Raw genomic sequence first — 21319 nt, 5'->3', positions numbered from 1 at the left:
TGTCTTCTGCATCCAGCTGTTATCTGCTCAAGCGACCCGCTGCTATACAGCCGAGCGCTCCAAGGGGGGTATGGAGAATGCAGTTGGGACAGCTGTGTTCTTCATACCCCGCCTGTGTTCAGAGAGTGGGATACAGCTCAAACAATAGTATCAGCTGTATCCTGCTGTGAATTCCTGATAACATATTCCGCAGCACAAACTATCTTATGTACCATCATTTTTCCCCTATACATTCTGCCACTATGAAGGCCAAGTAAGCTGTTGGTTATGTTGATTCCGCTTGTCATTTGGGTCATAACTTGAAGTGTAAAAGAACCCTCAGGCTGGTTTTATGCTGATGAGATACCTGCACAAGATTTGTGCGTTGCGAAACTCGCAAATCTCACGCAAATATGAACCCTGTTCATTTGAATGGAGTCTCCTACATGAGCAATGCGGGGGAAAAATTGCTGCGTGCCCTATTTTTTTTGCGTTCCTCTGAACGCATCACCCATTGTTTTCAAAAGGACAGTATAACATATCGCACGGCGTGCAATGCGAGATTTCCCATTAAAAACAATGGGAAATACTTGCCAATTCTCTAACTCGGTTGAGGATTGCTACTTCACAGAAGTGATGGGAGGCATTTTTCACAGAAAACACGCTGGCAAGCGCCATATAGGGCTGAGTTTTTCGGCCTGAGATCGCACTTGCCTGTTTGTAGGTAGCCTTAGGCGGCCTGTCCACGTCTGCGACGGAATATTGGTAGCAATATTCTACCACGGGGTAGAGTACTAAAAGGTCTCCGCGATGAGCCTATATGAATGATAGGTTCACCGCGAATAATTGCAAAATTCCACTCAGAAAGTATGTAAGCATATTTATTTGCGTTTTTTTCACGCGTGTGTGTGCGCGCGCTCGTATCGGACTGTATTTTTTGCGTGTACATGCTCTGCGTATTTGCACATGCACGCTCCCATTGATTTCAATGGGCAATTATGTTTAATGTGCTATTTTTGTGCACAATGAGCACGAAAATAGGACATGCTACTTTTTGGGGGGGAGGGGCAAGCGAAATGCACGCACAAAAAACACATGCGATCGTACCCATTGAAATCAATGGGTTCTATTCACTGCTTATTGCACGCAATGTTTCCATACGTAATATGCAGCGTAAATGCGTTTGTGTGACTAAGCCCTAAATCTGCACCAGTTGATGTGGATTTTGGTGCGCATTTAATCCCTCCAACTTCAAATCAATTGAAGGAGTTAAATTCGCTGCAAATTGGTGACAATTTGTATCAAATGGTGCGGCTTTTGGTGCTGACTTGCTGTTTTTTTTCTACTACAGAAATTCTGCAGCAAAGGGGTTGTTGAGTTGTAAACTACTGATGGCCTATAGATTGGCGAGGGATCTGCCACCTGGTACCCCTGCTGATCAGTATTTTGCTGGGTCGGTGTGTTCATATATTGAGCGGATTTCTGCGTGAAGCAGACATGTCTGTTCCTACTGTAGTGGCCAGGATTAGTATTGCAGGCCAAGTTCCCATTCACTTCAATGCCAGCCGGGCCTGCAATACCGAACTCGGCCACTGCAGTGAGAACAGGGCTGACTGCTTCCTGTAAAAATATGCTCACTGCATAAGTACACAGCCCTAATGTGGTATAGAGTTTTCAGGCTCTTTCTCACTACCTTAAGGTTGCAGGTTCAATCCTCACTTGGCTCAGGTAGCTGGCTCAAGGTCAACTCAGCCTTCCGAGGTTGGTAAAATGAGGTGGGAGGGGGGGGTAATAAATAACCTGAAAGCACTGCGGAATAAGTTGGCGCTATACAAATAACGAGATTTATTTATTTTAGTCAACACCTGATTAGCCTGTTTCCTGGCAATGGCCCCCATTGATGTACTATTAATGAGCTATCCTAAGGCTAGGCCATCAATGGTTTACATTTGGACAACCCCGTTAAAATTTATCCTCCACATGTACTTCTGATGAATGTTTGTCTAATGTGTCCTCCATACCCAAGAGGCTCGGATGATTGGACGATGTTGAAGCCTCTGATCATCAATGAGATGGTCAATTAAACTCAGTGGGGAAGACTTGACAACCTTGCCATACCATACTAACCATGCACTGGTCTCCTCCCCAGCGTGCATTAGTCATTAACAGGTTGTGTGCCTTACTGATGGAACCGCAGGTGTCGTAATATACATGGTTGGCCCTTCTGTCCAACACTTCAGTTTGTTGACCCTTCTCTTCTTAGTGTTGGATATCCTCTATATATGAGTTACTCTTGCTGTGACTCTGAAGCTTCACCCACTTTTTCTGTCCACTACAAATTTCTTGGTGGCACAGGTGCTTCCTAAATATTGCATCGGACTCATGCTATACCTCTCAGTCCATGTATGCCAGAAACCTGGTGTAAATAATCTACCCCACTGACTGGTCTTGTTTGCCGTACACATCAGATAGAATTAAATTGGTGTTAGAACGGTCGTTGAACGAAGGATTCGAACGCCGATGCATTTCTACACGTTTTGGTCCATATTGGCTATCAGTCATTCAAAGTGGCCTTGCGTGTTCAGGGACAGTGAATGAAGAACAACCCTCCTGGGAGTCTTTCGAGGAATGATCTTTTGTATGCCCGTTGGGTGAAAACGTCAAATATGGCTGATTTTCACTTTCCTGATGGTGTGTAATCAGTTGGCTAAAACGGTCCTTGTTAAATTTATCCAATGAACAATCATTTTGGTAAAATCCATGTTCACCAACTACATGGGTAGCCTATTTTCTGTGCCAACGTCCCTTAGATCATCCTCAACTCTTGCACATAATCATATTGCATTGATCATGGTCCACTTGTATAGCGGGAAGGTAATGGGAGACTCTTTGGAGAAGAGGGTATGGTGTCAGGTGAAAACCTAAAGACTAGTTGGATCCAAACAAGGTAGAATGTTTGTAACCGTTCTTTGCACCACTAGCAAATGCTCCATTGACCCTGGGCTCTCAACCTGAAGGACGTGAATGTCAGGAGGGTACACTAAGGGGTGCTTGCTCTGTGCTCATGGTATGCTCTTAAGGGGTGGCTCTCGGCTCCTATGATCCCATAATCCAAACCTAGGGGGTCATAGGAGCTGAAACCATGAACTCTGCTTGCTCTCCCTGCTGGGTAAACTGCTGCTGAATGCATTGAGCGGACTACTTGGAATGCATCGGACCAGTTCTCTCATTCTGTGTGTGTGCCTGTGTAGTCCGCCATGTGCATTCACTGGCTGCCTTGACAGCTTGCAATGGAGCAGGTAAGCAGAAGCTCTCCTCAGAACATGAGATTTTGGTATTTTTCTTTTCAGCACATCAAGAGAATGTGGTTTTCTGTCTCTGTAAAAGGGCTCCTTCGTACTGGCGATTGTGATATCATGGCAAAACTGCAATTTTGCTCATGGAATGTCTGGGATGGGTTGCAAAAACATGGCTGCCGCTTGCGATTTTGTTGTGATTCTTCTTGTGAGAAAGACAAAGGTTAAAAATGCACTGCACGAAAATCACAAGTTCGTGCTTTGCGATGCGATGAAAAAGAGCTTCCGTAGGGAAACATGGGAGATAGAAGGAAAAAAAATAAAAGCAAAACGCAGGAAGAAAGGACAAGCTGTGATTTTTATTTTTTTTTGATCATGATCGCATGAGTGAGAACATGGCAAATGGGAATGAAACCATTGGTTTCATAATTCTTCATTTTTACTCGCATCGCACAATTTTATTGCAAGTCTGAAGGCTTACCTTATCAGGACTGCAAAATTGAGGTGAACTCGTTAGTGTAGTTTGTAATAAAATATCAAGAAGTTGTACATTTATTTTGTTGCCTTTTGTATATTTATACCTAATTGTCAGTCTTAAATGATGTGGTACATATTCTGCATATGTGTACAAGACCAAAGTAAATATCAGTGCTTGTAGTCATGGCTCCAGGCAGCAGTACATGGAACTACTCTTTAAAGGGAACCGGTCATCAACTTTAAAGGAGATGTCCCGCGCCGAAACGGTTTTTTTTTTTTTTAAACCCCCCCCCCCCGTTCGGCGCGAGACAACCCCGATGCAGGGGTTAAAAAAACCACCCGCACAGCGCTTACCTGAATCCCGGCGGTCCGGTGACTTCAATACTTACCGCTGAAGATGGCTGCCGGGATCTTCTACCTTCGTGGACCGCAGCTCTTCTGTGCGGTCCACTGCCGATTCCAGCCTCCTGATTGGCTGGAATCGGCACGTGACGGGGCGGAGCTACACGGAGCCGCTCTCTGGCACGAGCGGCTCCATAGAAGACTGCTGAAGACCCGGACTGCGCAAGCGCGGCTAATTTGGCCATCGGAGGCCAAAAATTAGTCGGCTCCATGGGAACGAGGACGCTAGCAACGGAGCAGGTAAGTAAAAAACTTTTTATAACTTCTGTATGGCTCATAATTAATGCACAATGTACATTACAAAGTGCATTATTATGGCCATACAGAAGTGTATAGACCCACTTGCTGCCTCGGGACAACCCCTTTAAGTAGCTCTTGCGTTCTGCTGCTTATAGGTCAGATGATACGGAGTCCAGGGAACCCTTCTTTATACAGTACTTACCCAGTCCCACATTTCTTATGAGGGTCCCCCAGCAAAGTCAACCCGCACAGCAGCTTTACTCTTCTCTGAAAGCTGTGCGCACGCATTCCCATGCATCTCTATGGAAGGTGCGCACACTCCCTGCTGTAGAGTCAAGCTGGCTGTGCTTGCACTGACTTTGACGGGAACGGATGAGTGTGAAAAGAGGCCCCCCCCCCCATCACCTAAACTATGAGAACCGTAGCTTAGTTTATGGTGCTTATAGTCGATGACAGATTGCCTTCAAAGTCGATCTGAAAATTAGAGCTCGTGTTATTCTCATTCTCTCTTCACACCTGTTAAATATTTTTGCATTTTTCTGTTCCATCATGGAACTGAAAACAGCGTGCCAGATCCGTTATGTCAGACGCCAACAACACCCATTGAATATAACAAGTTCCATCAAGGCGTCTGTCATTTTACTGCAAGAATAGCTAAACGCGCCATTTTTTTCCCCAGCATTTACAACCGCGCAAGCGAAACCCCTTGAATGGAGGAGTGATCAGAGCCTAATGTGCTCAGTGAATTCTTTCAGAGGTTTGTAGTGATCAGACGTTTGAGTAAGGGCGGATTCACACGGGTGTATGATCACAGCGTATTAGGCGTACCAAATTCGCATGTTGCTACTCACTCAAATTGCACAAAATACGTGCACATGTTCTATCTCTGTGCGTATTACAGCAAGATGGTGCATGGCAATTGGCGGCACGGAGGAAGTGCGCAATGTCATTGCTGTGGGCGGCACGCTGAGAGTTACGGCTGTCTGAGCCCAACTTTAGTTTTTTATGACAAGTCACTCGTTGGCTTGTAAAGCTAGACTGTACTCTAGGTAGTCAGTCGCAGCACTGCCTCATTTTGGCAGGTTAGTAGTGAAATACTTCTTCTACAGTGCTTCTTTCTACATAGGCTTCTTTTACAGTGTAATCTGCTCCTTGTCCAAGAGACCCTTCCTATTCCACACCTGATCTCCCTGTACCTTATGAACATGGTTGCTTCTCTTGGGTGCCGCTTTTAATGACTTGCTGGTGAAGTGTTTTACACAGTGGAACCTGGGAGAAGAAACCATGTTAGGGAGGGGTTACTGTGCGGCTACATTGCATATGTCTGCCAGTTGAAACTAGACTTCTCTAGATGGTAGAACATTCTTCACTTCATCCACCCTGCATAATTACTGTGCCGCAGCATGGTCCTGTACTAAAAATGGTGCAAAAGTAAAGCTGATTAATTCACACATGAATTGACATTCAGCGCTCAGAATGACCTGAAAAGGTAGAAGAACTCTTCATGTTTTTAATACACTTTACAGATATTCAATGTGGGCGCCGTTGGTGACACTGGACAACCTAAAGCAATGCACCTCCGCTGCAGTGGCATCGATAACGGTGAATATGCCGGGACACAACTGAGCAGAACTGGGCATCTGCCGCGGCGCCAACATCAAACATCTGTAAGATGCAATAAAAACTTGTAGAGTAGTTCTACCTTTTCATGTTATTCTGGCTGAAGAAATCTGCTTACATTTGCACTTTTCTTTTAGAATCACCCTGTATATGTCTGTAGAAGGTGATCACATCTCATCAGAGCCTTCTGTTGGGAATATTCCTCAATGTACCACTTCAGCAGAAGTCTGAGATGTGATCCATGTCTTGCTGTATAGCCATAAAATGGCACATTTTACCAATTTGCCATCACCCCCTCCCGTAAAAAAAAAAAAGGATGCTGGATGGTTTGGGATTTTTTTTGTTAAAACGCACTCTTAGGCTAGCCACACACGGACGAGTGCGATACTGGGCCATGATTCACGGCCTGATATTCCACTTGCCACCATGTGAAAGCTCGGTGGGTGCCAGACGGTTTCATGTGAAAACAGCCTTACATCGTATGTGGAATGAAGGGAATCCCCGCTGCGGGGAGGATCGCAGAGTCCTCCTATTGCCTTCAAGTGGGGCTGCAATGCGAGAGAATGCAGCAAGATAGAACATGCTGCGATTTTTCTCGCATAGCATCGCGGTGCCACGCAGGAAAACATCGCTCATGTGTATGAATCCATTCAAATGAAAGCTTGAATAGCTCATCTGAAAAGCAAACCGCTGTGGGCCGGGGTGAACGGGCAATGGTTCATCTGTGAATGACTCCGGGAAGTGCTGTACCTCCATTCGGTGAGCGATTCACTCCTGTATAAATGTTACGACGGCCGTCGGGGCGTGACGTGATACTGTAGTGTCTGACACGGCTTTTCTCAAAGGACATATGTTCAAAGGAACGGAGCAACTCAAGGACTTGTATTTACTACATTCATTAGCACTAGGGCAGAGAAGGATCTCCCGTCTAATCCCAGTTCTCTTCTTTCCCTGACCATGCAGCGATCTGCACCAGCGAGATGGATAGTTCTCAGTCCAGGAGGAGACGGATGGCAGCTCTGCAGTGATGCTGCAAGGATCTGTCTAGCAGCACGTTACCTTGGATATACTGTAATAGTGGTAGGACGAGTTGTGACTGTAAAGTGTTACATGAGGGAGTTGTGCGTGCAGAACCTCCTCTGCTTCCCATGGGGTCTCCTCCCTACACAGGAGACTCAAACCACATCTGGATCTGCCTCTCCGACTGTTTTGCAACACACAAAATAAGACATCCTGCTCGTTCTCTAGAATTACTTAAAGGGACATTGTCAATATCTTGGATAAAGCCAAAGGAACGGCCTCAGCGTGGTACATCGCTGGCAGCAGAAGGGCAGACTCTGCTGCTTGACCACATCTGTTACCACCCTGGAAAACCCCTGCTTTCACTAATGCAAGAATTGACATTCAGCAGACCTAACCATGTTAAAATGGGTGTTGCATGACTAGCGGTGCACACAAGCGGATTAGCTTTAGCCGTGCTGTGCTGTGACCAAAGTCACCGTGTTGCCTTATATCCTTATACAGGGTGGGTCATTGAAAAGTAACCCGGCACCACACTCTTCTGAAAGAAAAGAAAGTCTTTGTTGCACATAGCAACCAATCACGGCACAGATTTAGTTTTACAGCAACATAAGAAATAAAAGCTGTGCTGTGATTGGTTGCTTTGGGCAACTAATTCAGATTTTCTTTTAGACATGGTGCTGGCCTACTGTAGTTTGGGTAGTGGAACTTTTTGCTAAAGATAACAAAAATTAGTTGCCCACGTATTTCAATGATCTTATAAAAATCCATGGTCAATGTGAAGTATATATATTCCTTATGGCCCTTTTACACGGGGCTACTATCGTTCAGATTCCCGCGGGATTCTGAATGATCGTCCCATGTAAATTCATGCAGCAACTTAACCAAAATTGCAGAAAACTGAATGCTATGCCGTTCACTGTAAGGCCGGGCTCACGTGAGCGCACTTGAATTGCGTATGAAGCGTGCATAATACGTGATGAATGGCTTCATTAAAAGTAAATTGGTTATTATTCCATTCACACGTATATTTATTGCGTATATTAAGCGCTTGACAAAGAGCGCAGCATGTTGTATCTTAGCATGTATGGCGCACTGTTCTCTATAGGCGTGTTCAGAATGCTGTACATACACAATTACCGTGTCAGTGCATGAAGTGTACGTAAAATATGCTGCTTATGTGCAGGCAAACATGCGACAATATGCAGGGATGCGCAGTTTCTTGCGCAGGTAAAACACTGCAATTTTACGCAGCTTCGTACCGTACAGCTGTGAGAACTCTGTCTAAACAGCAGTCATTCACTTCTGAACGACTGTTTACGTTGAATGGAAGCTGGCTGGTGGAGAACACTCCCCGGCCCGCTGCGCCTCCATGCTGGCAGCGCGGTCAGTGTTGCCAACGATACGCGCTTCTGTGTAACAGCTCGGGAGCAAGCATCACTGGGACATTGCTTGCCCCACAGCTCGTCCCGTGTAAAAGGACCTCAGCCGCTGATATATTCTTCCGATTTTCATGGATGAAGTAGGACCCGCAATGTGCACGGCCTCTGCAGATCGTCCAGCACATGGACCAGCACACCAGCTGCCTGTAGTCACCAATGGCAAACTTGTTGCAGAAATCTCTGAAAATTTGTTACATGTGTGAATGAAGTTGTTTCAACAGCAAGTGCTTAGACTTCTGCACGCCTCATTCAGCTAACTGGATACTTACAGTAACTTCTGCAACAAATCTGCTGTGTGAGCGTATACCCATAAAAGGGGGCTTTGGCTTTAACGAAAAAGCAAAACATGCAAATATGATAAAACAGCATCGCTACCCGCTTCTAAACAAACCATTAAGGGACCGTTGGAGCATCGGATGGATCACTGCGGCAGTGATCAGGTGAATTGTTTCTGTATGTCACATTCGCAGTGGCTTTCAATCCATCTTTTTAGCAGCCACATAACCCTTTTAGAGACGGGTAAGCACTTGGCAATATCGGGCCGTACAAGAGTAGAAGCTTCCGATGCAAGCGGCCGCGGACGTATTTCTTAAGCAGTCACTGATGGCATTAATAAAGTATAAGCATGCATACAAATTGATGAAGTGAAGCCTTTCTGTATCCCCGGACTTGCTGCTTTAACATGAAGGTGGGTAAAGTGGTTAGTGAATAGCTGTGCACTCTGGTTATCCCCTCGCTCAGGCTATAGAACTGATTAATTAGCATTAATCCATCACTGGCTTCTCGGTTGCCAGAGATTTAATGGAAACGATAGAGCAAAGGTAGATGCCAGATCCAGGAAGCCTTGCAGTCATCTTTCATGTTGAGGTTTTCGCTGTGTTTTCCTGCCGAGGACCAGGAAACAAGTTGCCTCAGGAAATACTGGGAGTGTGTGTAACCTCTGGAATAACAGGGACTGCCATAGGAATATTGTAATGAGTAACATCCTGTTCTGTGAGCCTCCCAGTTGTTGGACTTGTTGGTTTTGTTCATTGCTGAAATGCTAATAATTTAGTCTTGTGTAACATTTTGTCAATTTATCATTAAAGCTGTTCAACTAGTATAGTGGGATCAAGTAAAGACCATTTGGTATTTGCATTATTCAGGTCACTGTTTGCATCCGCCGCACCCAGATGTGATGCAGCTTCAATTTAGGAATGTGTTGCTGCAATGTGCACCTTATGCAGAAGTCTAGTTAGTCTTGCTACTTTGCATTTCATCTTTGGGGTAGTTTTATATATTGGGGTAGTACTGTATATAAATAAGGCATGACTCTCACAACGTATGGTAAAACATTGCGTAAAAATCGCACCGTTTTACTGGCGCAGGGAACTGCGTATCACTGTGTATTGCCTGTGCATGAAAAACTTATTTTATGTACTCTGTCCTGCACTGGTTTCCTGTTTTGGGGGGTTTTTTTGTTCTTGTTTTTTTTAACTCTTTCTCTAAAAATGTGCGTTAAAAAAAAAAAAGCCATACATTCACAATGTAAATACATATGTACTGCAGTCCAAACGCACCCATAGAAAGGAATAGGGTTGTATGCGTGCTAAACGCGGTGAAAATAGAGCATGCCGCTTTCTTTTTTTTACGTGAGTAATTTACATAAGAAATATATGCAAGTGTGAATGGATCAATGAAAATCAATGTACTTTCATTAACTCCTTTCACAGCGTATCCACACGTAATAAGCAATGAAATTGCGCTCATGGGAGTCTGACCTAAAGCAAACTTTATATATAATTTTTTTTTATTCATCTAAGGGCTGTCTCACATGAGTCTTTCTCTGCAGTGTGTGAGCACGCAGCATGTACGCAATAAATTGCATTCTTGCTGAATGCCAATAATCCACACACACTATCTTGGCGTGAATACACACTAAAATAGTGCATGCCGCAATCTTTTTTTGCGCACACATTTTTTACGCTATGTGAGTTGCACAATTGAAAGCCAATGTGAAGATTAGTACTGCGCATTACGTGCAAATACGTGGTAGCGTACGCTCGTGTGTGAGAACCCTTCGTTGGTCTGCTAATATTTGAAGATCTTTTCTATACGTGTACTGATGCTATTTTTTTTTCTCTTCATGGCAGAAGCTGGCAGGCTGAAAAAAGCGTTCAGCTCACCGGACGGACTTTCTGGCTTTTGACCCTTTAGCTGGTAAGTTAACTTTTTTTTCCTTTTCTTTAAGGGGTTGTCAGTATCTGGAATAAATTTTAAAAACAGGTGCAAATGTGTTAAAACAATACAAGAAGCAGCACTCGCCAGATCATTTCCCGGTGATGATCCAGCACTGTAGTTCCCACTGTCCTCCTGGTCCTACCAATGGTGCTGTTCTCCTGTTATCATGGCTCCCAGCATCTGAGCAGTGATGCCAAGGGAATGGTATGTGACCACTGTGGCCTCTGGGTATTATTGTATCTTGTCACCACCGGAAGTAGAGGTGGTGACAAGATGTAGGCTGCTTGACAATGCGGTGACGCCCCCAGTAGCTGATTGGCTGAAGCACCTGCTCACTGTCCCTGGAACCTGTAGCTTACTGTGGGGCTGCATGACTGCCCCGCTGCAACACTCTTCCGGGAGCCCTTGGATCTCCGCTGCATTCGGCGCCAGCCACCCTGCGGAGCAGACCATGACACAGACTGAGAGGGGGGGAACGGAGCTGTTAGCGTCCACAGTAGCAGAGAGCAGGTGACCGGGACGAAGCTGTGAGGTGCAACAGAGAGACACGAGGATGACTGAGCCGTGAGGGCCAAGTATCTGCAGTGTGAGCGGAGCAGTGAGGGAGCAGATCGACAGAGGACATGCTCTGCGCATGCTGCGAATTGCTCCGATATCAGATGGGGCTGACCGGCGGAGATTCGGCGGCGACTCCTGCTCCCGGGCGGCGGCTTCGCAACGCCTGTGGACAGGGGGCCTTAGTTTTGCCCACACCCTATTGACTTCTATGGGGATCTTTGGTGCGCACAAAAGTTGAGCATGCTATATTGGTTTTTTTGTTTACACACATAAAATACGGAAATGTAAACAAACCCATTGGCCCAAATAGGTTCTATTCCCTGTGTAAATACGCCCTTGTGAAGCCGCCCTTCGAGGCTACTACTCCTTTTAACGCCATAGATGTCTGTAATGGAATGGAGACTTGTCCTAATTGCTGAAATGGCATAATTAAAAGGTGTAGTGACGCAACTGAGCAGCTGTTCTTGTTGGTACAGTTTTGGACTAAATGCAAAAAAAAAATAGCATCCAATATATCTGGTGTGTTTTTTAGGCTTCAAGGGTGCCTGCCGGATTTATGCTGCCCAATCCATGCACAGCATGAAATCCGAAGGGGCACTTACATTAGATAGCTAGGTTTTACTCCAAAATGCTGCAGTGTTTCTGAGAAAACTTTTTAAAAAGGTGTTGGGAACGGGAAAAACTGTCTTCAGGGCTGCCTCATAGTGGCTTCTTCCCGTTAAATTGAGAAGTCTTTCCCTATTCACAAATAGACACCTGTCAATCTAGCAGACCTGGACGGGAGTAAGTCGTCAGGGACCTATTCCGATGACTCCTCCTTGTTTCTGGCTCCTTTTTAAAATTTTGGTTTCTGAGAAAAGCTGACCATTCAAATAAGAGGTGGTACAGTACCTCTATAGAAGGTAGCTTTCATACAAGTTAATATCTGACCTCACAACATGACTGGGAATATAAGCTAAAGCCAGAGTCTCCTCCAGAAGGAAAAGATAGCCATGTACAGACAGCTGTTTCAGGGTTTTTTGCCCCTCATCAGTCTGAAGATGTAGGCTACTGACTTGGCTGGGTAAGGGGCCATGTTACAAGGCCTGTTAAAAGGTCAGCCATTGACTTGTAGGAATGCTACCTGTTGTGCGGCACTACAGAGTTATTGTACCATATTTCATTTGCATATTCAAATTTCCCGGAGGAGCATGCATGGTCTTAAAAGTCGTCTTATACCTACTACAGGCTCTCCCCAAGGAGAACTCTACCTAACCTGACTCAGCTTATAGACTTCAGTCAGCCATGCCAGTAACCTACTGTACTCTAATAAAGGGCAAAAATGCCAAAACAGCCGTTTGTCCATGGTTAATTTTCCCTTTGAAGAGGACTTGTGATCTTTTAACAGACTTTGTAACACGAATGGGAACATAAGCCAGGCGTTGACTTTTAGGAATGCTGCCCTCTTATAGGTGGCGCTGCAGAGGTATTGCTTCATCTTGCCATTTGCATATATTTCTCAGAGGAGCATGCATGGCCTTAAGTCTCCACGCCTACTAGATGCTCACATGGAGAAACTATACCCTTACTGAAAAATGCTGAAACATATCAGAGTAGAGCAGAGCTCTCTAATGTGGGTGCCTGTCGGGATTTCATGCTACCCATGGTTTGGGCCGCCTAAACTTCCTGTCAGATTCCCCTTAATGACGATAGGCTTAGTCCTGTTATGATGCGATTATTCCTTTCACCTTATTTCTGTTTGATTTGCTAGTTGTTGTGTTTTTTAGTGTCACACATTCCTAGTAATTAAGCAGTATAATTATGTTGATTAGGTTCTGCCCCTCCACAATTGGAAAAAAAATTCCCCAAGCAAGCTTTGAGAAGCACATTGCTGATTTAAAAGGATGGCATTCAAACCCATCCTTGGCTTTACGCCATGTGGATTGGGCCTTCAAAACTGTTGTACTAATACGACTTATACCTTATGTTTTGGGTTCAGGTTTTCATACCCTTCTTCTTGCTTTTGTAAACATACCGCTATAGTAATTTTGACAAGTTAAGCAATGACTTAATTGTTGCAGTGGTTACACGGATTTGCGTGGGACAATGAGCTCGGTGGCGGTTCTTACCCAGGAAAGCTTCGATGAACATCGCAGTGGGCTGGCCCAACCAGCGGTCAGAGGTTAGTGCAGTGTGTCTGTTCAAGAAAGCTTTCTTGTTTTGGGAATTCACTACTCAACCATTTGTAAATTCTACTTACAGTGGCAGCCATTGGATCTGAGGAGGAAAGTGATCCCCCCACTTATAAAGATGCATTCCCACCCCTCCCGGAAAAGGCTGTTGGCAGCGAGACCCCTTCTGAGCCTGTAGGTGCATGGAGCAAAATTCGGCCTATCAAGTCTTCCGTTATCACTCAGGTTGGTTGTCTTTTGTATATTATGGGAATTATGTCTTCTCTGAAACTTTTGCTAGAATTTCCCTCTTCCTCACATCTCTAGACTGGCATAGTATTATCACAAAGAGCATTGCAAACAGTCTACATGGGTTTTTTCCACTTCACCCATGGATGCCCGTTGACATGGTGTTTAAGATTAGATAGAAAATTATATTGGCCTTTCCAGCCCAGTAGGATATATATATTTTATCTCTACCCCAAAAAATATTTTTAGAGTCTTAAGATGGCCGTATGCTTAAGAGTGCCGTAAAGAGGAACTATCATTCGACACATTTCTTGGCCAAGGTTTATCTAACTTGGGACTAAAAGGATTAGGCATGTTGAAATCAATCAGTCTGATCCTTCTTTTACCCAATTTATACTTTCAGGGTATATTTAGACCCCCCACCCTAATATACACATTAGGTTGTGCAGAATCGGCAGGTTTGGCCAACATTAATCTTATGTAGTGGCTCCCTTTTTAAAGCATTTCTGTGCTCAAGTAGTAATTGTTTTCTTTATGTAGGTGTTCCATGTCCCTCTGGAAGAACGTAGATACAAGGACATGGCTCAGTTTGGGGAAGGCGAGCAGGCCAAGATTTGCTTGGACATCATGCAGAAGACTGGGGCTCAGCTGGAACTTTCCTTGGCAAAAGATCAAGGGTTATCCATCATGGTTTCTGGAAAACTTGACTCTGTAATGAAAGCAAGAAAAGAGATAGTGACACGACTGCAGACCCAGGTAAGATGGATATCGGGTCACACAGGTTAATATGTAGTCTGCTCAGGGGGGGGGGAATGTGCCGTCTCTAAAGGGAAGACTATAGTAGGAATAAGTATTTCTGGACCTGATGCAATTTAAATCCTCTTAAGATTAATTTAACAGACCTTCTGGGACACTTAAATGTTGTGTATATCAACAGACTTTTCTGCCAGTATCTAATGTCAAGAGATCTGATGTTTCCCACATGCTGCGTATCGAAGGATGGGAGTTCTTGTTATGAAGATCCTAGTTTGCATACAGCCTTAAAGGAAAGCTGCCACAGAGCCCATGCTGCCCAAACCACAGGCACCATGAAGTGAAGAATAGGCACAGACATTGCTGACATGTTTTATGCTGAAACGTTGCGATTCTTCAGAAAAAGACATACTTTGAAAAAACTGCCATTAACTGGGATTGTAGTCCTGGGGCACAGTGCCCCTCTGACTTATCCCAACCCAGATCTGCAGGACTGTTGGTCTAGCCAATCCGGGTGGAGGAAACATACCGGTCGTCTTCCAAAAAAAACGGCACACGTATATATTGTGGAGATTTATATTGTCACTTAATGAGCTGTGACAATTTCTTAATTAAGTATTTGGATAGAGCTATAGAGATTAGATATATGAGCTAACAAAATATTTTTTAAGTGCTACACATCACTAATGTCATGTAATTTATGGAGATTATGTATAGCTACATAAAATGGCTGGGCAAAGCAGAGGAGATTCTTTTCTAGTCATACACACCCAGCATTAAAATGTCTATCGACTTCACATTGCAGACAACCCATTGCATTACAGATTGCTGATTTCTTAGTGTACCTACAGCAGAACCGCACCATTTTTAGTACGGTCTTCCTAAGCTATAAAGTGATTTGATTATTGATGGAGTCCTCCTGTGTAGGTGAACATTCATGGATTATATTTGGCATATTTAGCTGTGCACATTAGCGACTGTCCATTTACTTAGAGTATAACTGTCATCTAATTTTTTTAATGTATAGAATAGGTTTTATTGGCCTATTCTACACTGTTTTAGCTTCAAAGCCCCTAGAAGTCATGTTTAGGAAAATCTGTATAACAAGAGGGCAGTACAGCTGCAGGCACAGCTGTTCCCATCAAAGTGCTAACGAACACTTGTCTGTGAGTGTATGCAAGAATGCTTCACATGCTTCTCCCCTAATAACATGACAGTGACATTATCGCTGGTCCTAAAGCGTATATAAAACACAGAGCCTGACAGCTGCCGTGTGCTCACAGGACCTGTGATGATGTCACTGTCATATAATCAGCCACATGGTTTCTGAGCTCCACCCTGATGACATGTCAGTGACGTCACGGCAGGTCCTAAACCAGCAGAGCCTAATTACATGACGGTGACGTGTGCACTGAATGATGGATTACAGGCAGACTACATCTGCCCCCCACAAACGCCCACGACCTTAGTTGCTATGAATACACCAGTACCCAGTCTGGCAGTTTGTAGCTGGTTGTGAGACAGCTGGACACCTGTGTGGAGGGTCCAATAAATGACACTTCGCAAATGTACACGTACATAGCTCACGATGCATATTGACCAACAACATTGATGCATAGTACTTCACCGCTATCGTCACATCTCCTGAACGTGATGTCATGTCATCTCAAGTGCTAATGCCGCCAACACCTTTCGAGCCTTTATCTAATCATGAACCGTTGTCCAGTGTTAAAATAAACCATTGTGGTTCAACGCCGCTGTGAAGCTAATGCAGATTACATGACACAGCAACAAGGCAAAATTTCACTTCAGCCACCAGCTGAAGTTTGTACATCTTGTGCAAAAGCTACAAGCGAACATGTCCCCTCAGTGATCTGCTGAAGTTCATAAATCACGGATTGCAATGTTCTGGAAAATTGCAAATAATGCCAATAGCTTATTGTTTGCACGAAAATATTTGTACCAACTCCAGTTCCTTACAGTGTGTATAAGTAAGTGGCGCATCGCGCCACCAGAAACACTGGTAGTGTCCATTCAGAATGTTCACAGGTGTAAATTGTACAGCATCGGTAACACTATTTTGTACATTTACTGCCGTTTTTTTATTCATAGGTCTTTGCGCTGTAAATAATGGCAATAGCTTACTATTTGCACGGATATATTTTGACCAACTCTAATCCCTTTCACTATATATTAGTAAGTGGCGCATTGCGCCACCAGAAACACCGGTACTAGAAGTAATACAAATAACTAGTACTATGTTAATGTTTTGTTCAATATTTAATTTTTTTTAACCCTACTCTGTTCTCCTCTACCCCACTGCTCTGTTTCCCCTCACTAGTGTTGTTTGTCTTGGGTTTTGGCAGCCCTGTGAAAGAGAAGCCATTCTATGCTGCACATAGCTTCTCCCCTTCACAGTGTCGCCTCCCTGCTGGTCCTGATCCATAGGGTTTAGAAGGACAAAGTAGGGTTAAAAATAAAATCTAGAACCTTTTTTTAAATACAATATTATATGGGAATTGCTGTGCCTGCACTACAGAGAACAGTGCAGGCACAGTTGGAGCGCCCTCTTCTGCTATTTTGTTAGGTGAATACAGATTTACCTAGCAACGTCTTCATCAAGCTGCAAAGCAAAAGAGGGGTTTTGATGGAAAAATGTCTTACAACAAACAGTGATTGTGAAAAGAGGAAAAGCACCTTACTACTTGATTTTTATCTATCAATGGTTAAAATATAGGACAGTGATCTTATATAATTTTTATTTATCTACAGGCCTCTGCCTCTATTGCTATCCCCAAGGAACACCACCGTTTTGTGATTGGTAAAAGTGGAGATAAGCTGCAGGACTTGGAACTGAAAACCGCTACCAAGATTCAAGTCCCCCGGCCCGATGATGCCAGTAATCAGATTAAGATCACTGGCACCAAAGAGGGCATTGAAAAAGCCCGGCATGAGATTCTGCTCATCTCGGCCGAGCAGGTAAGGGAAACTTGGCTTCAAGCACAGCACCAGCTTGATATTTTTGTCAGTCTAGTGCAGGTGATGGATAGCCTGGCTTTTGTTTTAGTATGGTGGATACTGCTCCATTCTTCTTATTCATCTTCATCACCTTTCAGGATAAACGAGCAGTGGAACGTTTGGAGGTTGAAAAGGCTTTCCACCCTTTCATTGCCGGGCCCTACAACAAAACAGTGAATGACATCATGCACGAAACTGGAACAAGAATAAACATCCCTCCTCCAAGTGTCAATAAAACTGAAATAGTTTGCATGGGTGAGAAAGATCAGCTGGCCCAGGCAGTGGTGAGGATCCGGCAAATATATGAAGAAAAGGTGAGGCTGAATCTGACCTCGTGGGTTTTACCATGGAGCTTCTCGCTTGCCATCACTTTTTCTTCCAGATTAAGGTATTCGACTAAGACTAAAGGCTACACCACAACGTATGTTGTGCAGTCTCAAAAAAGTCATTTGAACATAAAATGTTACTTGCTGACACAACAACTGTTTGAGAGCAGGCAAATCATGTTGCATGATGTCTATGCAACTTATGACCAAAACCCAACTGATTTTGGATTTTGTGAATGTTTAGTCGCAGTTGTATCAGGTCACAACGTGACATTATTGACAATCATTGGATGCAACGTTGCAATTTTCATGTTGCCGTGTAGCCTTAGCCTAAATGGCCATCTTGCAGTCTACTAAAAATTATTTCTCAGTAGAACTATACATGCCAGTGATGGTTTTCATATTCTATTTATCATGCGTTATGCCTTGCATTTACCACTAGCCAGAGAGCTGTGAACTGGCGCAAGCAGAATAGACCACTCTTGTCTTTCCAAGTTAGATGCCCGCAGTGAGATTGTAGATTCAGTGTTAATGGTCATGTTTTTCTTTCATTTTACTTTGCAGAAGAAGAAAACCACCAGCATTGCAGTAGAAGTGAGGAAATCTCAACACAAGTATGTCATCGGCCCTAAAGGCAATAGCTTGCAGGAGATCCTGGAGCGCACAGGAGTGTCTGTGGAGATACCCCCTAGTGATAGCAGCTCAGAGACTGTCATTCTGCGGGGTGAGCCTGAGAAACTGGGACAGGCGTTGACTGAAGTGTATGCTAAGGTAAAGGCCACAGTTTACTTAGGTGTGTACATCTCCGCTAGTAGGAAGTGGGACAAAGAAATAACATGTTTACTCTAACTTCTTAGGCCAACAGCTTCACAGTGGCGACAGTCTCCGCTCCATCTTGGTTGCATCGGTTTATAATTGGTAAAAAAGGACAAAATTTGGCAAAGATCACACAGCAGATACCAAAGGTAAGTAATTAGTTTCAACTCCCTTATATAAGGGGGAGCTTTACATCGTCTCTGATCAATGTCTCCTGTGCAAATACAGTATGTATGGTGGATGTGATGGTCATGCCAAGAATCTGTTTACAGGTGCACATAGAGTTTACAGAAGGAGAGGACAGGATTTCTCTGGAGGGCCCTACAGAAGACGTTACTGTTGCCCAGCAGCAGATGGAAGCACTTGTCAGTGATCTGGTAAGCTGTTTTTAGTATGTATGCTCTAACCAGACTTTGTTTGGGATGCCATTTACAGGATTAACTTAAACCCACTATGTAACATATTTGCATACAACACAAATGGTACTCTCCATCAGTGCTCCTGATAACTCGAAAGTTTAGTGTTGGCTTTATTTGTTAACGTAATCCCCTCTGTTTAGTACTTGGGTTATCTTCTAGATCAAGGAGTCTAAACTATTTAGAACAGGAAATTAAATGTAGGGCTCATTCAAATACGCACTAGTGATTTAATTTTTCCTGCTCTGGTCGGGAAACGGCAACCCGTAGCCGAACAGAATTGTCATATGATGGAATGAAACGGACCCCATTGACTGTATCTGGGAGTGTTCAGTTTCCAGCTGTCATTTTCCTGGATTTTACAGGACAAATTAGTGCTGCATACTGCACGATTTTTTGTCTTGTGTTTTTTTTTGTTTTTTTTTCGCGTAAATTGGTGACGGAGATCCAAACGAATACTAATGTGAACAAGCCCTTGTAAGTTACTGGAGAAGCCAAACCCTTCATGCAGAGCATCACAGCCTCTTTGTTCTGTTGATTGGTGGGAGTTGCAGGACAGGGTGCTGCAGACAAAACTGCTGACCTGTTTCTTTGACCTGTCAGAATTGTTCTTTAACTGTAATGTATAGTTTGGGTAATGTCTTAATTGGTTACACTACATTTGTAAAATTATCTTGAATTGAACCGGTAACATTTTGGAAAGCTCTTTAATCTGATAAACAGCTTTTTGCTAACTTTTTATTCAATTTTTTTTTCTCTGTTTGGTGGCCAGGTGACAAAACTCTGGCATCGCATACTTTTATTTTTTTCCTACAGTAATTACCATTCATGATAAATGCAATATTTTGAGGTTATTCAACTTTTAAAGACGCAACAGTACTAATTCTATTGTGTTGACCTTTTTTATGTATGTAAAATGTTTTATTTTAACTTTTTAAAAAAAAATTATTATTCTATTCACCGTTTCGGAATTCCAGCTCAACAGTCTCCGACTCATAATGCCACCCGGTCTTCTGGCCTGGTGACGTCCTGTAAACCAGTTGCATGGGCTTCTAACGTAGAAGCTACGCTGGTTTACGAAATGTCACGGATGATGTCCCGTGTTAGGGCCTCCTATACGCTAAAGTGGTCATGTGATAATGGTGTCACCATGACTGCACAGCAAAGTATTGCCTCCAGAAAGTAACTGGAGATCATATCTGAAATACTTGTCTTCAGTGTGCTTACACTGTTGGGTCTGTGGAAAGTACCTGTGAATACCTTCTTGACATAAGGAAAGTACCTGTGACTTTCACAACTATTTAACTACATACCAATTTCAATGATTCACAATGTTTGTCTTTTTTTTTTTTTTTTTCCTTTAAAGATCTCGCGAATGGATTTTGCAGAAATAAATATCGACCACCGATTCCACAGGCACCTCATTGGAAAGAGCGGAACAAACAGTAAGTTGGTGTATAAGTGACCTCGGAGAATCCAAGATTCCCAGTTTGGCACCAGCTGGCCTTAGCAATATGCGGTCCTCCATAAAGCTCAGTTCACATCAACAACTAACAATGTTCACTGCTGTCTAACATGTTCATAGACTTGTTATCCTGCAATATTATTGAGAAGCTTCTTTAATCTACGCTTATTAGTACAGCTGGATTGTGCCGTGTGCACTCCTTTTTGCATTGGGAGTCCTTAGCAGACATGTAACTTGGTTTGCCAGCACTCTTTCTACTTCTATGCTGAACAGAGATCCTAAGCCCTGGTCGGCGCACGTGTGCAGTAGAGGTTTTGTTGTTTTTTTTTTGTTTTTTTTTAACTCCTGATTTCATGTGAAAGCTGCGGCCCGACCACAATGTCAATTGTGGACAGGCCACAGATCAGATGGCTTCCATTGACTTCAATGAAAGCCGTCCATGTGGAAACCGCATGGAATGGAGCATGCTGCGATTGGCTTTCCGCATCCAAAGATCCACAAATCAAATCCACATTCTTTAATTGAGCTGCAGACGCCCATGTTTCCCTATGGGCGGCTTGAACTACGGCTCGAACACGCAAGTGCCCCGCGCAGATTCCACAATTCAAATCCGCCCCGGGACATTGGGCCTAAAGAGACTGAGCTGATCATCTTCTTCCCATTGCCTAAGACTCTAGAGAAAGGAGATTTGCACTCTCTGTAAATGTCTTATTTTAGTCATCCCACGTGTAGCTAGAGAAGTTTCTTACCTTTTAGAAGTGATGACATTGCTAGGACATACTATTAATTCCTGATCAGTTTGTTCTCAGAATGAAGTGTCATGTTTTAGAAATGGATGTAAAGAATAGTTGATTGTCTAATATTAAATCGGT

The 21319-nt window shown here is 43.7% G+C and overlaps 1 protein-coding gene across 1 annotated transcript in view; it reads left to right on the top strand.

Moving 5' to 3' along the window:
* The window catches only part of HDLBP (high density lipoprotein binding protein), a 42978-nt gene that overhangs the window by 6887 nt on the left and 14772 nt on the right, over positions 1 to 21319 (top strand). Inside the window, exons 2-11 of the mRNA XM_066598517.1 lie at positions 10609 to 10675; positions 13315 to 13415; positions 13496 to 13650; positions 14194 to 14409; positions 17179 to 17385; positions 17523 to 17738; positions 18315 to 18521; positions 18608 to 18715; positions 18839 to 18943; positions 20349 to 20427. Of these exons, the coding sequence (XP_066454614.1) occupies positions 13340 to 13415; positions 13496 to 13650; positions 14194 to 14409; positions 17179 to 17385; positions 17523 to 17738; positions 18315 to 18521; positions 18608 to 18715; positions 18839 to 18943; positions 20349 to 20427 (1369 nt within the window). The 5' untranslated portion in view covers positions 10609 to 10675; positions 13315 to 13339. The remainder of the gene's footprint in view (positions 1 to 10608; positions 10676 to 13314; positions 13416 to 13495; positions 13651 to 14193; positions 14410 to 17178; positions 17386 to 17522; positions 17739 to 18314; positions 18522 to 18607; positions 18716 to 18838; positions 18944 to 20348; positions 20428 to 21319) is intronic.

Source organism: Eleutherodactylus coqui, chromosome 1 (assembly GCF_035609145.1).
Source record: "Eleutherodactylus coqui strain aEleCoq1 chromosome 1, aEleCoq1.hap1, whole genome shotgun sequence".
Classification (NCBI taxonomy): Eukaryota; Metazoa; Chordata; class Amphibia; order Anura; family Eleutherodactylidae; genus Eleutherodactylus; species Eleutherodactylus coqui.
This window is presented reverse-complemented; position numbering and strand designations above follow the sequence as displayed.